The sequence below is a fragment of the Eptesicus fuscus genome, chromosome 20, assembly GCF_027574615.1.
Source record: "Eptesicus fuscus isolate TK198812 chromosome 20, DD_ASM_mEF_20220401, whole genome shotgun sequence".
Lineage (NCBI taxonomy): Eukaryota > Metazoa > Chordata > Mammalia > Chiroptera > Vespertilionidae > Eptesicus > Eptesicus fuscus.
The window spans coordinates 2,667,034-2,680,902 of NC_072492.1; the positions used below are offsets into that span (position 1 = coordinate 2,667,034).

At 41.6% G+C, this 13,869-nt stretch overlaps 1 protein-coding gene across 2 annotated transcripts in view; it reads right to left on the bottom strand.

The window, feature by feature from the left end:
• ULK2 (unc-51 like autophagy activating kinase 2) overlaps positions 1–13,869 on the bottom strand; it is a 129,180-nt gene that overhangs the window by 68,240 nt on the left and 47,071 nt on the right. For both annotated transcript variants that reach the window (XM_054709924.1, XM_054709923.1), the window contains exons 6-12: positions 12,469–12,642; positions 11,319–11,392; positions 8,035–8,136; positions 6,895–6,953; positions 4,816–4,898; positions 1,979–2,026; positions 1,553–1,641 (exon numbers count right to left, since the gene is read on the bottom strand). In XM_054709924.1, coding sequence (XP_054565899.1) covers positions 1,553–1,641; positions 1,979–2,026; positions 4,816–4,898; positions 6,895–6,953; positions 8,035–8,136; positions 11,319–11,392; positions 12,469–12,642 — 629 coding nt within the window. The remainder of the gene's footprint in view (positions 1–1,552; positions 1,642–1,978; positions 2,027–4,815; positions 4,899–6,894; positions 6,954–8,034; positions 8,137–11,318; positions 11,393–12,468; positions 12,643–13,869) is intronic.

Here is a 13,869-nt window from a genome sequence, read left to right on the forward strand (position 1 = left end):
CCACCCACAGGCTCCTTTACTCCTGTTCCCACAGATTCGTCCTGTTTCCTTTTCCTAGCATAGACTTTGCTTTCTGTATTATGTATCATGCGTATCAAATATATACTTCATAACAGCTTATCAACTACTCACTATGCCAGGCACCCTGCACAGATTACACGTTGCCTTTACACAAAGGTTAATTAGGCCTACCTTACAGACACGGAAGCCAGGCTCAGCTCTGGACCTGACTGGCCCGAAGTCACGAATGAGCAAGCGGCCACGGCACTGAGGCCAGTTATGACGACTCCAAACAAAGCCTATCGTCTTTCCATGGCAATACACTTCCTCCCCACTTATCCCGTCACTCCAAATCCAGGGCTTGTCGTTCTTTAAACTTATGGGAATATGATGAAGTCTTGTTAGCCCACCTGCTTGTTCTATTCAGCTTGAGTCTGCAGGGCTTGTGAGAAGGATGTCTGCCACAGGCTGGCTAGCATCCCTGTTAGCTAAGGGTTGTTAGGTTTCCCTGGAAAATATTAATAGCAGTTGCCCTTCCTAAGTATTTATTGTGTGTCAAGCACTGTAGCAAGTGCTTTTGCTCACTTATCCTTTTAAAACCCCATGAAGGAGGTAAATTATACTCACTTTACATATGAGAAACCAGTTGAGAGAGATTACATCCTTTGTCCTAGTTAGTATGGCAAGCAAGGGTTGTGAAGCTCCCAAGCCCCATACTTTTAGACCTCTGAGTGGCCTCAATCAGGAAATCATACAAGCACCTCCTTTTATGGCTCCCCACCCTCCTGCCAGCAGAGTTGAAGAAATTCATGGTGCCAGGCTAACCTGGAACATATAATAGCTGATACACGAGCCCTTGGACCTTCAGCTTGCAAAAAATCCTCAAGGTCACCACCCTCCCAGGCTGCAACAGAGGTCTGGGGAAGGGCCAGTCTGGGAAAATACAGAAGATGGTCAAGGAAGGCCTTGCGAGTAGAGAGGAAGCAGCAGTGACCAGAGTGAGCAGAAGTTCTCAGGGTCAGGAAAGAGCACATAGAGGGGGGGGAAGAAAGCCCTGAAGAAAGGGCTTGGGAACCTCAGCAGAAAGAAGAGGCTGGAGTGGACCAACCCTGCAGGGCCAGTAACCACAACTAAGGGAGCCCAAGTCAGTGACGGACTCCAGGATGGCTCCTCCACACGGGCATTCCAGGCATAGTAACTATCCAAACTGTTCACGACATTCAGATAAAGTAAGTCTTATAAATTACCTCTCCGCCATGATTTAAGTAAGTAAGAGGCTCTCTTTGTTTGCAAGGATCATCCTGCCCAACCCCACAGAGCATGCAGAGACCAGAGCAGCACACTCAATGTTTAGAGGAAAACAGCCAGAAGGTAAAATTTCTTGCTGAAGCTAAAACAGGGCAGAGACCAAAAGCTAGGTCCATCTGACCTAAGCCTTGGCTGCTAGCAAACACTATATATAACAAGAATATCTACATTGTAGGCCCAGGCCCCATCAGGGAACAGACACAGCAGCACTAACTGCAAGTATTTTTAATAAAACCCAACTCACTGGTGGAGAGGCAAAGCGACAAGGCGGAGAGCTGCTGCAGGAGCTTCCTGAGGCAGAGCCAGCACACAGGGGCACGGGGACAGGGCAGGCTGTCAGAACAAACACAGAGAGGAGAAACACCACTTTGTAGTTCAATTACACGGCTTGACTAATAGAAAAACCTGTCGAAACTGCTGCATGTTTGTGTTGACCAAAAATGCACATTAACCTACTTATTAAATGCAGCAACAACTGAAATTATTTCAACTTGGCTTTAGAAGTAAAAAACAGAACTGTTATGAAATAAACACAACTACAGGTATTTAAAAAAAAGGTCAATGAAATCTTGAAAAGCACAATAAAAATTAATTTTGTAATACAAAATACTAATGTTTTCCTTAAGCTTGCATTCTCTCCTTAGTAAAAACGCAAAAAGTGGGTACTCACATTTTTTTACTGGAACTTGCTCAAGAAAAGGATGGCTAAAAAACGCTTCTGTAATGAAAAATGAGAACACAACCTTACTCAGCCATTGATCATAAATAATTATTAACTCATTCATGTTGCTTCCATTCCCTTTAAATGTAAAAGCATATTATTTTTATAAATCAAAATAATCAAATTATAAGTAATTCTTAATGAAAATTTTAAAATAATAATTGTGAATTTTCAAAACATCCATCACCAACACAACACAGCCTGAGGCACTGAAGTAGACGCATTCCGGTGTGTGGTGTTCTCAGCAGACCAGCAGGGGGCACTGGCTGCAACCAGCCCTTCCTCGGCATCTTTTTGAACTATGGCTGTTCACTGTCCTGAGAGGAAATCTAGGTAGCTGATTTGTACACTAAATTCTATCCTTCTATCCCAGAAGTAGTCCTGCAACTGGTTTCAAAAATTATTATTTTTTAACTATTTAAAAAAATATATTAATTTGATTTAATTTCTTCACTATCCACCAAGAATAAAAACTACACAATAAGCCTGATAATAAAGGTAGTAAGTAACTCAGCCAGTGGTGCTCAGTGGTTAAGCATCAAACTATGAATCAGGAGGTCAGGGTTCAACTCCCACACCTAAGCCAGCAGAGTCCAGGGCTCTCGCAGTCCGGGACATCCTCACTCCTTACGGCCCGCCTGCAGCTGAGGCGGGAGAGGCTCCCGCCACCGCCACTGCACTCACCAGCTGTGAGCCCGGCTTCTGGCTAGGCAGTGCTCTCCTTGTGGGAGCACACTGACCACCAGGGGGCAGCTCCTGCATTGAGCGTCTGCCCCCTGGTAGTCAGTGCACATCACAGCAACCGGTTGTTCCTCCGGTTGTTCTGCAGTTCGGTCAATTTGCATATTAGGGTTTTATTATATAGGATAGGATTACTACAGAAAAAATAGCAAATGCATTTTTCTCTAAAAAATTTAAAGATTAATTTGATAAGCATCTTCATTAAGCATGTTTTATGGGTTTTTTGGTCTGTCATTTTGGAGTCTTGCTATTTTACATAAGATTGATAAGAACGAGTTAACAAACTATCCCCCAAAGATGAGCTGACACCCAAAGAGTTTCAAGGGTAAATGTTCTTTCAAACCCTTTAAAAACTACATAATCCCTACAATATTAAGCACTCTAAGTTTGTTCATTATACATGAAGTAGTAAAATAGTATATGAAGATACACTGTGATATATTAAAGTACTGAGGGGGAAATTTTTCGCTTTAATGCTTATATTATAAAAGAAGAAAGGTTCAAAATCAATGATAGTAGCTTCCACCTTAAGTATCTAAAATTCTGAGATAGCCCGGCCAGCATGGCTCAGTGGTTCAGTGTCAACCTATGAACCAGGAGGTCACAGTTGGACTCCTGAGCAAGGCACATGCATGGGTTGTGGGCTCCATCCCCAGGGTGGGGCATGCAGGAGGTAGCTGATTAATGATTCTCTCTCATCATTGGTGTTTCTATCTCTCTCTCCCTCTCCCTTCCTCTCTGAAATCAATAAAAATACATTTAAAAAAATAAAATAAAATTCTGAGACAGGCAGTGGCCTCTGAGAGGCCCCACAGCCCACTCCCACAACGCGCACTGGCGCTCAGCTGCCTCGGAGCACAAGCACCAGGGCCGCCAGGAGGTGCCTCTCTGGGCCCTAAAACCTATTCTTTGAAGTTAGGAACTTTTCTACCAGGATTCTGGGGGTTTCTCCTCCATTCCTTCTTCCCAGATCTTTTCCCAAATATTTCACCAGCCTCAACCTCTCCCCTCTGATATCCAGGTGCCTTTGACATCTGTACTTAGATACCAAATCTTAAATTTAACATGTCCCACCTAAACCCTAATCTTGCCCCCACACCTGCTCTAGCCACACACTTTCCCAACCTGTAACTGACAGCTCCATCCTTTCAGTTGCTCATGTCAAAAATTTGGGAGTCGTCTTTAAGTCTTCTCTTTCTCTCACACCCCACATCCAATCCATCCAGAAATGCAGTGCCTCCACCTCCAAAAAGATCCTGAATTCACCACTTTCTTCCCACCTCCCTTGCTTTTGCCCCAGTCTAAGCTGCTTCATCTCTCACATGGTGGCTCTCTGGTCTCCTTGAGCCTCCCATCCTCCTCCTGCCTCCTCATCCCCAGCCCCCACCACAGGCTGTTCTCACCAAGCAACCAAACCGGTCCTTTTCACATTAGTCAGATCATATCGTTCCTCTGCTCAAAACCCTCCAATGGCTCCCCAAGTCAAAAGGACTAAGTCTACAGGACCTTACCAGCTCAGGGCAGTGGTATGGCTACTCACTCTGCCTGAAAAGCTCTCCCAGAGACACCCACATGGCTCACACACATCAATCAAGGCTTGATTCCAATGTCACTTTCTCAGAAAGGCCTTCACTGACTACCTTAACATTTTAATCCCCTGTGCTCGCTTCGGCAGCACATATACTAAAATTGGGACAAAAATTTTAATCCCCACCCACCCTCATTTCTCTTCCCTCTTTTAGTTTTTTCACAGTACTCATCACTTCCTAATATAGCATGGAATTAGAGTTATAATTTGTTTGTGTCTCTCCCCCACTAGAATATATGCATCATGAGGACAGGGATTTTGTTTATTACTCTATCCCCATACTAAAACATAGCAGGCACTCAATAAATATTTACAAAGTAGGTGAAAGAAAGAGATAGATAGAAAAGTGAAACTGACCTTAATTTTCTTCTGAAACCTCTATAGTCTTTTTAAAAAAATCTTTTCAGAATATACAAATAAAATCAGAAAGCATGAGAAAATTGAAAATATTACTTACCAAAGTCCATTCTATCTTTTTGGTTTTTCTGAAGCAAACCCAAAAGAAGATTAGCCAAATAAGGGGATGTTTCTCTGGGGATGCTGAGGGAAAGGGGAAAAAAACACACAACCTAAGTGGTGAGTTTATATACTACATTAACTACGCGACTTTTGCCTTAAATGTGATAAAAAATGTATATGCGATTTCACAAACACTACATCTCATACCAGTACTGTAGTAAAGCCTCAATCCTCAAAGGAAAAAAATACAGTAAGGAACTGTCTTTGAGAATGAGTCCTGTTATGTGCTCACTCCTGCGGTATGCTGGAATATCTACATGAATAAAGCACTTCACAAGCATAGGCAATCTTGAGTTTTAACACAACTGCAACCTGAGACTAACAGTTACTATAGAGTTCTCTATTAAAAAAAAGAGCTACCTCCAATTCGTCTGGAAAAGGCAGAGCTTAAATAGACATGAGTGAGAAATAATACAGCTTCCTGAAATCCAACAAGAAAAAGACAAGGCAACTAAAAAAGGAATAATAGAAATATGCAATTCACAGAATAAAACTACAAAAAGGACATTAAACAAATAAAAAAGAGTCAACCTCACTACTACAGAGAATAATGCGAAGTACGTTATAGCCATCTGTCCTTCCCATTTGTGAGGCAGCAGGGTGATGGCCTCCCACCTTGGTAAGTGTGGGGAAGGCGCACTCTGTGCTGTATAAGCTAGGAGCAGCCAATTGGGAGAGCGTACCTTCAGTCCAACAGGTCCATTTTAGGGGTCCATCCGAAAGAAACACTCTCCCTCTTTGTGCCCCCCCCCTAATGCCTATTTGTAGTAACCAGAAAATAAAAACAAGCATCTGATCAAACAAAATCTGATATTATATATAACTATGAGACTCTGTGTAGCCATTTTAAAGAATGCAGTAGTGGCTGAACAATGTCTATGCTATACTGTAGAGTAGAAAAAGTTGGACAATTTGCAAAATATGATGTAATTAATACTGAACTATACATGTATATGTAAATATATACAAAACAAGCATTCAAACGTGCAAAAGGAACTTGCACAAGAAAGATTTAGAAGAATACATAGCAAACTCTCATTATTCCTAGTCGGGGAAGGCCTAGAGGGAATTTATTTTCTACTTTATGTACATCTATTCTGTTTGCATCTCCTTCCTCTCACAGAACAAATATAACTTCCATAGTTTTTCTTTTCTTTTTTAAAATATGTTGTATTGTTTTTTAAATATATTACTTTATATACATATATTTAAATTTTTTACTTCAGAGAGGAAGGGAGACGGAGAGAGAGATAGAAAAATCAATGATGAGAGAGCGATCCCATTGATCAGCTGCCTCCTGCATGCTCCCTATTGGCAACCAACCCAGGCATGTGCCCTTGACCAGAATCGAACCCAGGAACCAGTAAGTGCTAAATATATTCTTATTGATTTCAGAAAAGGGAGAGGGAGAGAGAGAGATAGAAACATCAATTATGAGACAGAGATCCCACTGATCAGCAGCCTTCTGCATGCCCCCTTCTGGGGATTGAGCCCACAACCTGGGCATATGCCCTGACCAGGAAAATTAAACCGACTGACTGGTTTATAGGTCGATGCTCAACCACTGAGCTACACCAGCTGAGCAAAGTATGTTTTATTGATTTCAGAGAGGAAGGGAGAGGGGGAGAGAGACAGAAGCATCAATGATGACAGAGAAACATTGATCCTCTGCCTCCTGCATGCCCCACACTGGGGATCGAGCCTACAACTCAAGCACATGCCCTGACCAGAATCAAACCGGAGACCTCTAGGTGCATGAGATGCCACTCAACCAACTGAGCCACATAGGCCAGGCCCATAGTTTTTCTTTTAAATATAAAAAAGAAAGAAAAATGATACAGCACTACACAGGCACCTATGATGCACTAGTAATTTTCTAATTTCCTGTTATAACAAATGCTCTCATTGTCATTGAAAAAAGGCTCAATAATGGCAATACATAAAACAGAAAGTTCAAATAAATAACACTGTATTAATTGTATTAACAAAAAGTAAAGCTCAGTGTAATGAAACATACCTAGGCATTAAGCTTCTGTGTTTTTCATAAAACATCCTTAAGTCTTGAGGACTATTGGCCTGTTTAAAAAAAATAAAGGTTTAATTTACTAAATAACAGGGGCAAAAATTCTAAATCATATGATATATGTTTACATTCTTGCTACAGAACATAGATTCTGACTTGGAAGCCGTAGATTGTTGAACAAGCCATAGATGCCACCAGGAACTTAATAAAACTCTGAAATGATATGCAAATTCTACATATCTGGACACTGAGGTCAAACACTCAAGAGGCCTGAAACTTAGAAAAGATTAAGAACCCCTATTCTAGAGGTTTAGAACTAATATTCATGGCCTGTCCAACAGGTACACTGTTACTATGTAAAATCAGGGTGTATTTTAACCTTAAGACCTTCAAGGGATTCCAGGAAGAGAACTAAGAATCCCACTACTACTCTTCCGTCTCTCCACAGGAGCAAGCAGCACCCTCCCAGAAAGAGCTGCCGCATTAGGGAAGCTGCTTGTGCAGAAAAACTGAATCTGAAAATTAACTGCCTGACCTGGCTGTGTCACTGAGTTTTAAATACCATCTTAGACTAGTAAGTTCACTTTGATCCAGTATTCAGATTTAAAAAACCTCTATGCAATTATGCAATATGAACTCAAGAGGAATCCTCATGAATACATTCTAGAGGGCCTCTTTTATACATGATGTTAGGGCAAAGGAGGAAAGGGAGACAGACCCAAAATAATTTCCATAAAACCTAAACAACTATCTCTCTCTGAGCCAGCAGTGATAGGAATAGCTATCTGTGGACAGTTCCCAGGGGTATTCCCAGGCTAGCCCTAGCCCCTACTTGGATTCCAAGACCCCAAAACCAGGCTTTTAAGCAGGAAACGCTGACATCACAATTCATACCCACTAGTTTTCAATACCCTGGAAAACCTATAACAGGCTCAGTCCAACTACAAAGGAAAGGCAGATAAAAAATAAAAAATGTTTTGGCTCACTACAGTAGTTTTTGCCTGTAACTAAATCAAAATAAGTCACAAAGGAATCAAAAACACTGCTTTCAAAGTATTCTCCATTTTATAAGGCAAAGGCAAATGCAAAATGAGAAGATCCCAAAACTGAGCACATAAGAAAAAGTCAGGGTACCTGAAAAGGTGGTTTTCCAACTAGGCATTGGTATATTACTGTTCCTATGCTCCACAAGTCTGCCTTAGCATCATAATGTTGAGACATAATAACCTCAGGAGCCTGTAGTAAGAAAGTTCAAGAGAGAGCATTATTTTATTTACATAATTAATATTCACATATTAATTAACTGGAAAAAAACTACTAAAATAAACATAAAACATTGTGATATTTTCCTAATTAAAATGAAACTGTAATGAATACAGAACTACTTTCTTACACTGACATTTACTGGTAAATCTCAAAAACAATGTTGCATGAAAAAAAGTTGTAGAAACAAGCATCCTGTATAATAAAGAGGTAATATGCAAATTGACTGTCACTCCAACACACAAGATGGCCGCCCCCATGTGGACACAAGATGGCCACCACAAGATGGCCTGCAGGGGAGGGCAGTTGTGGGTGACCAGGCCTGCAGGGGAGGGCAGTTGGGGGGGACCAGGCTAGCAGGGGAGAGCTGTTGGGGGGAATCAGGCCTGCAGGGGAGGGCAGTTGGGGGGGACCAGGCTGGCAGGGGAGGGCAGTTAGGGGTGACTGGGCCAGCAGGGGAGGGCAGTTGGAGGCAACCAGGCCTGCAGGGGAGGGCAGTTAGGGGTGACCAGGCCTGCAGGGGAGGGCAGTTGGGGGCAACCAGGCCAGCAGGGGAGGGCAGTTGGGGGCAACCAGGCCAGCAGGGGAGGGCAGTTAGGAGCAATCGGCCCAGCAGGGTGGCAGTTAGGCATCCATCAGGCTGGCAGGGGAGTGGTTAGGGGGTGATCAGGCTGGCAGGCAGAAGTGGTTAGGTGCAATCAGGCAGGTAGGCAGGCGGTTGGGAGCCAGCAGTCCTGGATTGTGAGAGGGATGTCCGACTGCCCTTTTACGCCCGATCCAGCCTAAACGGGCAGTCGGACATCCCTCGAGGGGTCCCAGATTGGAGAGGGTGCAGGCTGGGCTGAGGGACACCCCCCCACACCCCCGTGCACGAATTTCTTGCACCGGGCCTCTAGTTTCTATATATTATGAAATACAGTAAGAGTACTAAAATAATAAAGAAACACACACAATAATTACAGGATAGAGGTTACTTCTGGGGGAGGAGAGAAGTGTGGGTCATGGGAAAAGGGAGAGGTACAATAGGAACTTGGACCGTCTCTGAAATATTTTACTTCAAGGCAAACATGGCAAATGTTAACTTTGTTAAATATAGATGGTAGGAACACAAGTGTTTGCTATACTATTCCTTTTCTTCTGTCACTTGAAAGCTTTTAAAATAACAGAAAAACTGTACTACAAAAACACAATAAAATTATCTTAAAAACAAAGGCATTTATTTCTCTGCTGCTTTGCTATAGGTATTTTCTCACTTCTCATTAGATGCTGCTTTTTAAAAATACCATCAATCATTAAACAGAAATGTGAAATATATTAAAGATAGTGAAATTTTATTTTCCAGGCATAACATTTTTATTGTCCCTTGTAAATTTCTTATTGAGTCAATTTCCTTTAAAAATCAGCTTAAGCACTCTCTCTACCCTTAAAGCTATTAACCCAAGGCTGGACTAATTTCATACTCAACAAGTGCAAAATAACTTCTAAATTATATTAAATTAATAATTTTGTATATAAGCAGCAAAATTATGATCAAGAAGTAAATCTAATGTAAATTTTTTTTTGAACTTTGATTACTAGTTCCCTTGATTTCAAAGCTGATTTTAGATGAGACAAAATCCTAATTAGAAATAAATCCATTTTAACCTTTTGCACTTGGATGTCGAGTGTGACTCGACACAGTTAGCATTAGAATAAAGGAATCGAGAAAGAAACAAGCGAGTGCAAAGGGTTAAACTTAGAATTGAAACAGGTACATTTATTTACTACGCAGGATATTTCTAGGCTTAATACTTCACATTAGTTTATAAGTTTCTAGCCTAACCCCATCAGACCTAGCAATATGCATATCCTATATAATAAAGAGGTAATATGCAAATTGATCCTCACGTCGTAATGCCGTCACAAGATGGCTGCACCCACAGCGAAGGCGGGGTTCCCGTAACAAGCTGTAACGAGCGATCAGCAGGGACCTGAGGCTGCATGGCACCAGGCCAGGGTGGGGGACCTGAGGCTGCGCCCCCTGCCTAGAGGGGCTTGATGGGGAACCTCAGGCCATGCCCCCTGCGCCGGCGCCGGGCTGGGGGACAGTAGGGTGCACCGGGGGACGTGAGGCAGTGCCCCATGCACAGCACCAAGGTGGGGGACCTGAGGCTGCACCCCCCGCCTGGCAGAGCTTGATGGAGTTGGGGCCAGCAGAGTCTGGATCTCGCCCAATGGGGGTGGGGCCAATCGGGTCTGGGTCTCGTGTGATTTCAAGGGTGGGGACTTGACTCTGGGTCCCGCGGTGCACCCCAGACTCTGACAAGGAGGAAGATTTTCATATACATTTTACTAATTTTCCTTCATCTCTGACACTTCTATTATAGAGAAAGGGCAAATAGCAATATTAAAATATTTCCTCTAATTAATTCCCTTTTAATATGCACGAATTTCATGCATCGGGCCACTAGTGAAAGAATAAAGAGGAAAGCTAAGATTGTTCGGCTTTAATTGTGACACTGAGTAAAAAAGCTTCTACAATATAGGGATCTCAACAAGAAAGACAACATGCAAAAAATTAATGTATCCTATAGCTGAAGAGATGCCCCAAAAGATGTTTTGTAAGTATTCCTAATATTACACATCAAGTATGGCATGACGATACTTCATCAATTTTTATTTTCAATTTAATCTAGTAGGAAATTTCTACCACAATAATTAATTTTTAACTTACTTTAAAATATTTTTTGATTGATTTTAGAGAGAAAGGAAGTGAGAGAAAGGGAGAGAGAGAGAAACATCAATGAGAGGTATACTGATGGGTTGCCTGCTGCATACCCCCTACTGGGAATGAAGCCTGAAACCCCACATGTGCCCTGACAGGAATGGAACCTGTGACATTTTGGTGCACAGGACGGCGTTCAACCGAGTCACACTGGCCAGGTCAATAACTAATTAAAAGACAAAATTAAAACCAATGGGCAAAGAGAACTAACTTTTACAGTCCACTGTGCCAAAGCAAAAGGTGTCTGTATTATAGCATTATCAGTAGCATAATTGATGTAAGTGGCATAAATAACAATTCAGATTCTAAAAATTGATATCCTACTTGGGAACAAGCGTTATACTTACTATGCTATGGCTGTAAACACACAAGAACATGGACACTCACTCACCATGTACATTGGGGATCCGCACAGTGTTGCAGCCATCATGTTACTATGTAGGTAACGAGCAAAACCAAAATCCGCTATTTCACAAAATAAAAAGGAGAAAAACAGATGATACTTTTGCTCACACTTAACACAGATCATGTAATTCTTCAGGAGACAAGAGGGCACACAAAAAAATTAACAGCCATTGAATAAGACTGTTTACCAAAGAAAAAGTAGCTACTTCAATTTTGACAAACTAAGAAATAGTAGTAGTCAGCAATTGTACAAGTCAGTGCTCTGCCAGTTTTGTAACCAAGGAGAAAGCACCAAGCTTTGCAAGGGAAAATGCTAATTATAATAAATAATTCATTAACATAGCTCTCATTAAATATCAATACCAGGTGTAGAATTTGAACTGTTTTTGTCCAGCAGACATTAGATGCAACCAATATAACATTAGAACATTTTAAAATATTGCTAAGAAATTATTTTTCTAAAAACCATAAAAAATGGTTTTAAAAAAATCTAGCATTACAAACTGCTTCAAATAATTTTGAGATACAAGAGCACTAAAAAACCTGCCAAATAAGAAGGCTGAACTAAAGGGTCTCTTAGATTTCTTCTTCTTCTTCTTTTTAAATATATTTTATTGATTTTTTTTACAGAGAGGAAGGGAGAGAGATAGAGAGTTAGAAACATCGATGGGAGAGAAACATCGATCAGCCGCCTCTTGCACACCTCCTACTGGGGATGTGCCCGCAACCAAGGTACATGCCCTTGACCGGAATCGAACCTGGGACCCTTCAGTCCGCAGGCCGACATTCTATCCACTGAGCCAAACCGGTCAGGGCCTCTTAGATTTCTTATGTTAAAATTCCATGAATTGTAGAACTGGATTATAACTTTGCCACCAACAACTGCAGTATTTCAGCTTCCCTCGGATGAGGAGGAGGATTTCCTATTGGAATTCCTAACCTGAGCCCCCTGTCCAAAATTTAGCATATGCTGCCAATAATGTAAAGTATTCACTATCTCATACCTCACTGAACTCAATAAAAACTTTCAAAGTGCATCAACAAACTCACTCATTCTAACAAAGCTGAACTATAATTATCTAAAAACACTGAGTCTCAAAAATGTTCTTTGCATGAAACAATACACAGCCATTTACCTATTTTGATGCGAATACCACTGACACCGGACTTCCTGCGATTGGCGTAAGACAGCAAGATGTTCTGTGGCTTGAGATCCCTGTGGATGATGCCTTTGCCGTGCAGAATTCGCATGGCAGCGGCAATCTGATGCAGAAACACTCTGATGGTATCTTCACTGAGAGTTCCTTTAGCTGATAGGAAAGGAGTCGCATAAATATTTAACAACAAAAAAATCAAATACCATCTGTACATGCCGGCAATAGAAGTGAGTTGCTAAGGAGACCATGGAAGAACCTGGATTCAAATTTTCTCCCCTTTCTTTTACTTTAGTAATTTAAGGCTCTGAAGAGATACTAAATATCTCAAAAGTTTTAATTAGTTTGTTGTAAAGGGAACTGATTTACATTTGCATCTTGTTTTCACTGGTGTTCATTTTTGTTTTTCCTTTCTCATTTCCCTCAATATAACAGGTGCTCAACAAATGTGAGTCCCCTCTACAAGCCAAAAAATAAGTTCCCCTTCATTTTAGTCAAATATCTGGGTCAATGTCCACATTTAATTCCAACCATTTTATGAGCACAAACTTAAAACAGGTGAAATCCTTGAATGGAGAGACTTGGCCATTACTGCCACTTAGATCTGTCAGGAGTCTGTTGTGTTCCCACATCCGTCTCCTTTAACCTCCCTCCTGACTCACACTCCTGTCCCATCACAGAATCTTTCATAACTAAAGACACCTTTAAGAAGCAATGTTTTAACCTGTTTTCACTGCTATAAAAAGGTAACAGGAATGTTATTTCTGAGGATAGTCGTTATCCAGTAAATGAACACTGCAGTGTTTCTAGATGTACGCTGGATTGTGTGATGCTTAACTAACAGCTTGGTTTGGAGTCGGGGTGCCTTTGCTCACGCTCTCTGTGTGACCCTGGAAGGTGATCCCCCCGTGCCCAGCCCACATCCATATAAAGCTGAAGACAGACCAACCACGTTGGATTTCTGCGACAATCCAACAGGACAGCACATTTAATAATGAAGCCTTTAGATAAGTACTCAAACAGAGTCAGCACACAAATACAAACTTCTTATTGCAATGAATCTAAAAGACACAAGTAGCCCTGGCCAGGTAGCTCAGTTGGTTAGAGTGCTGTCCTGATATGCCAAGGTTACAGTTTGATCCTCAGTCAGAGCATATACAAAAATCAACCAATGAATAAATGGAACAACAAATTGATGTTTCTCTCTCCCAGCTCCCTCCCTCCCTTTCTCGCTCTCTAAAATAAATCTAATCTAATAATAGACAAACATGCAAATTGACCGCACCTTCGCTACACCTAAGCCACGCCCACCAGCCAAGCCACGCCCACCAACCAATCAGGACGAGTATGCAAATTGCCCCAACAAAGATGGCGGCTAATTTG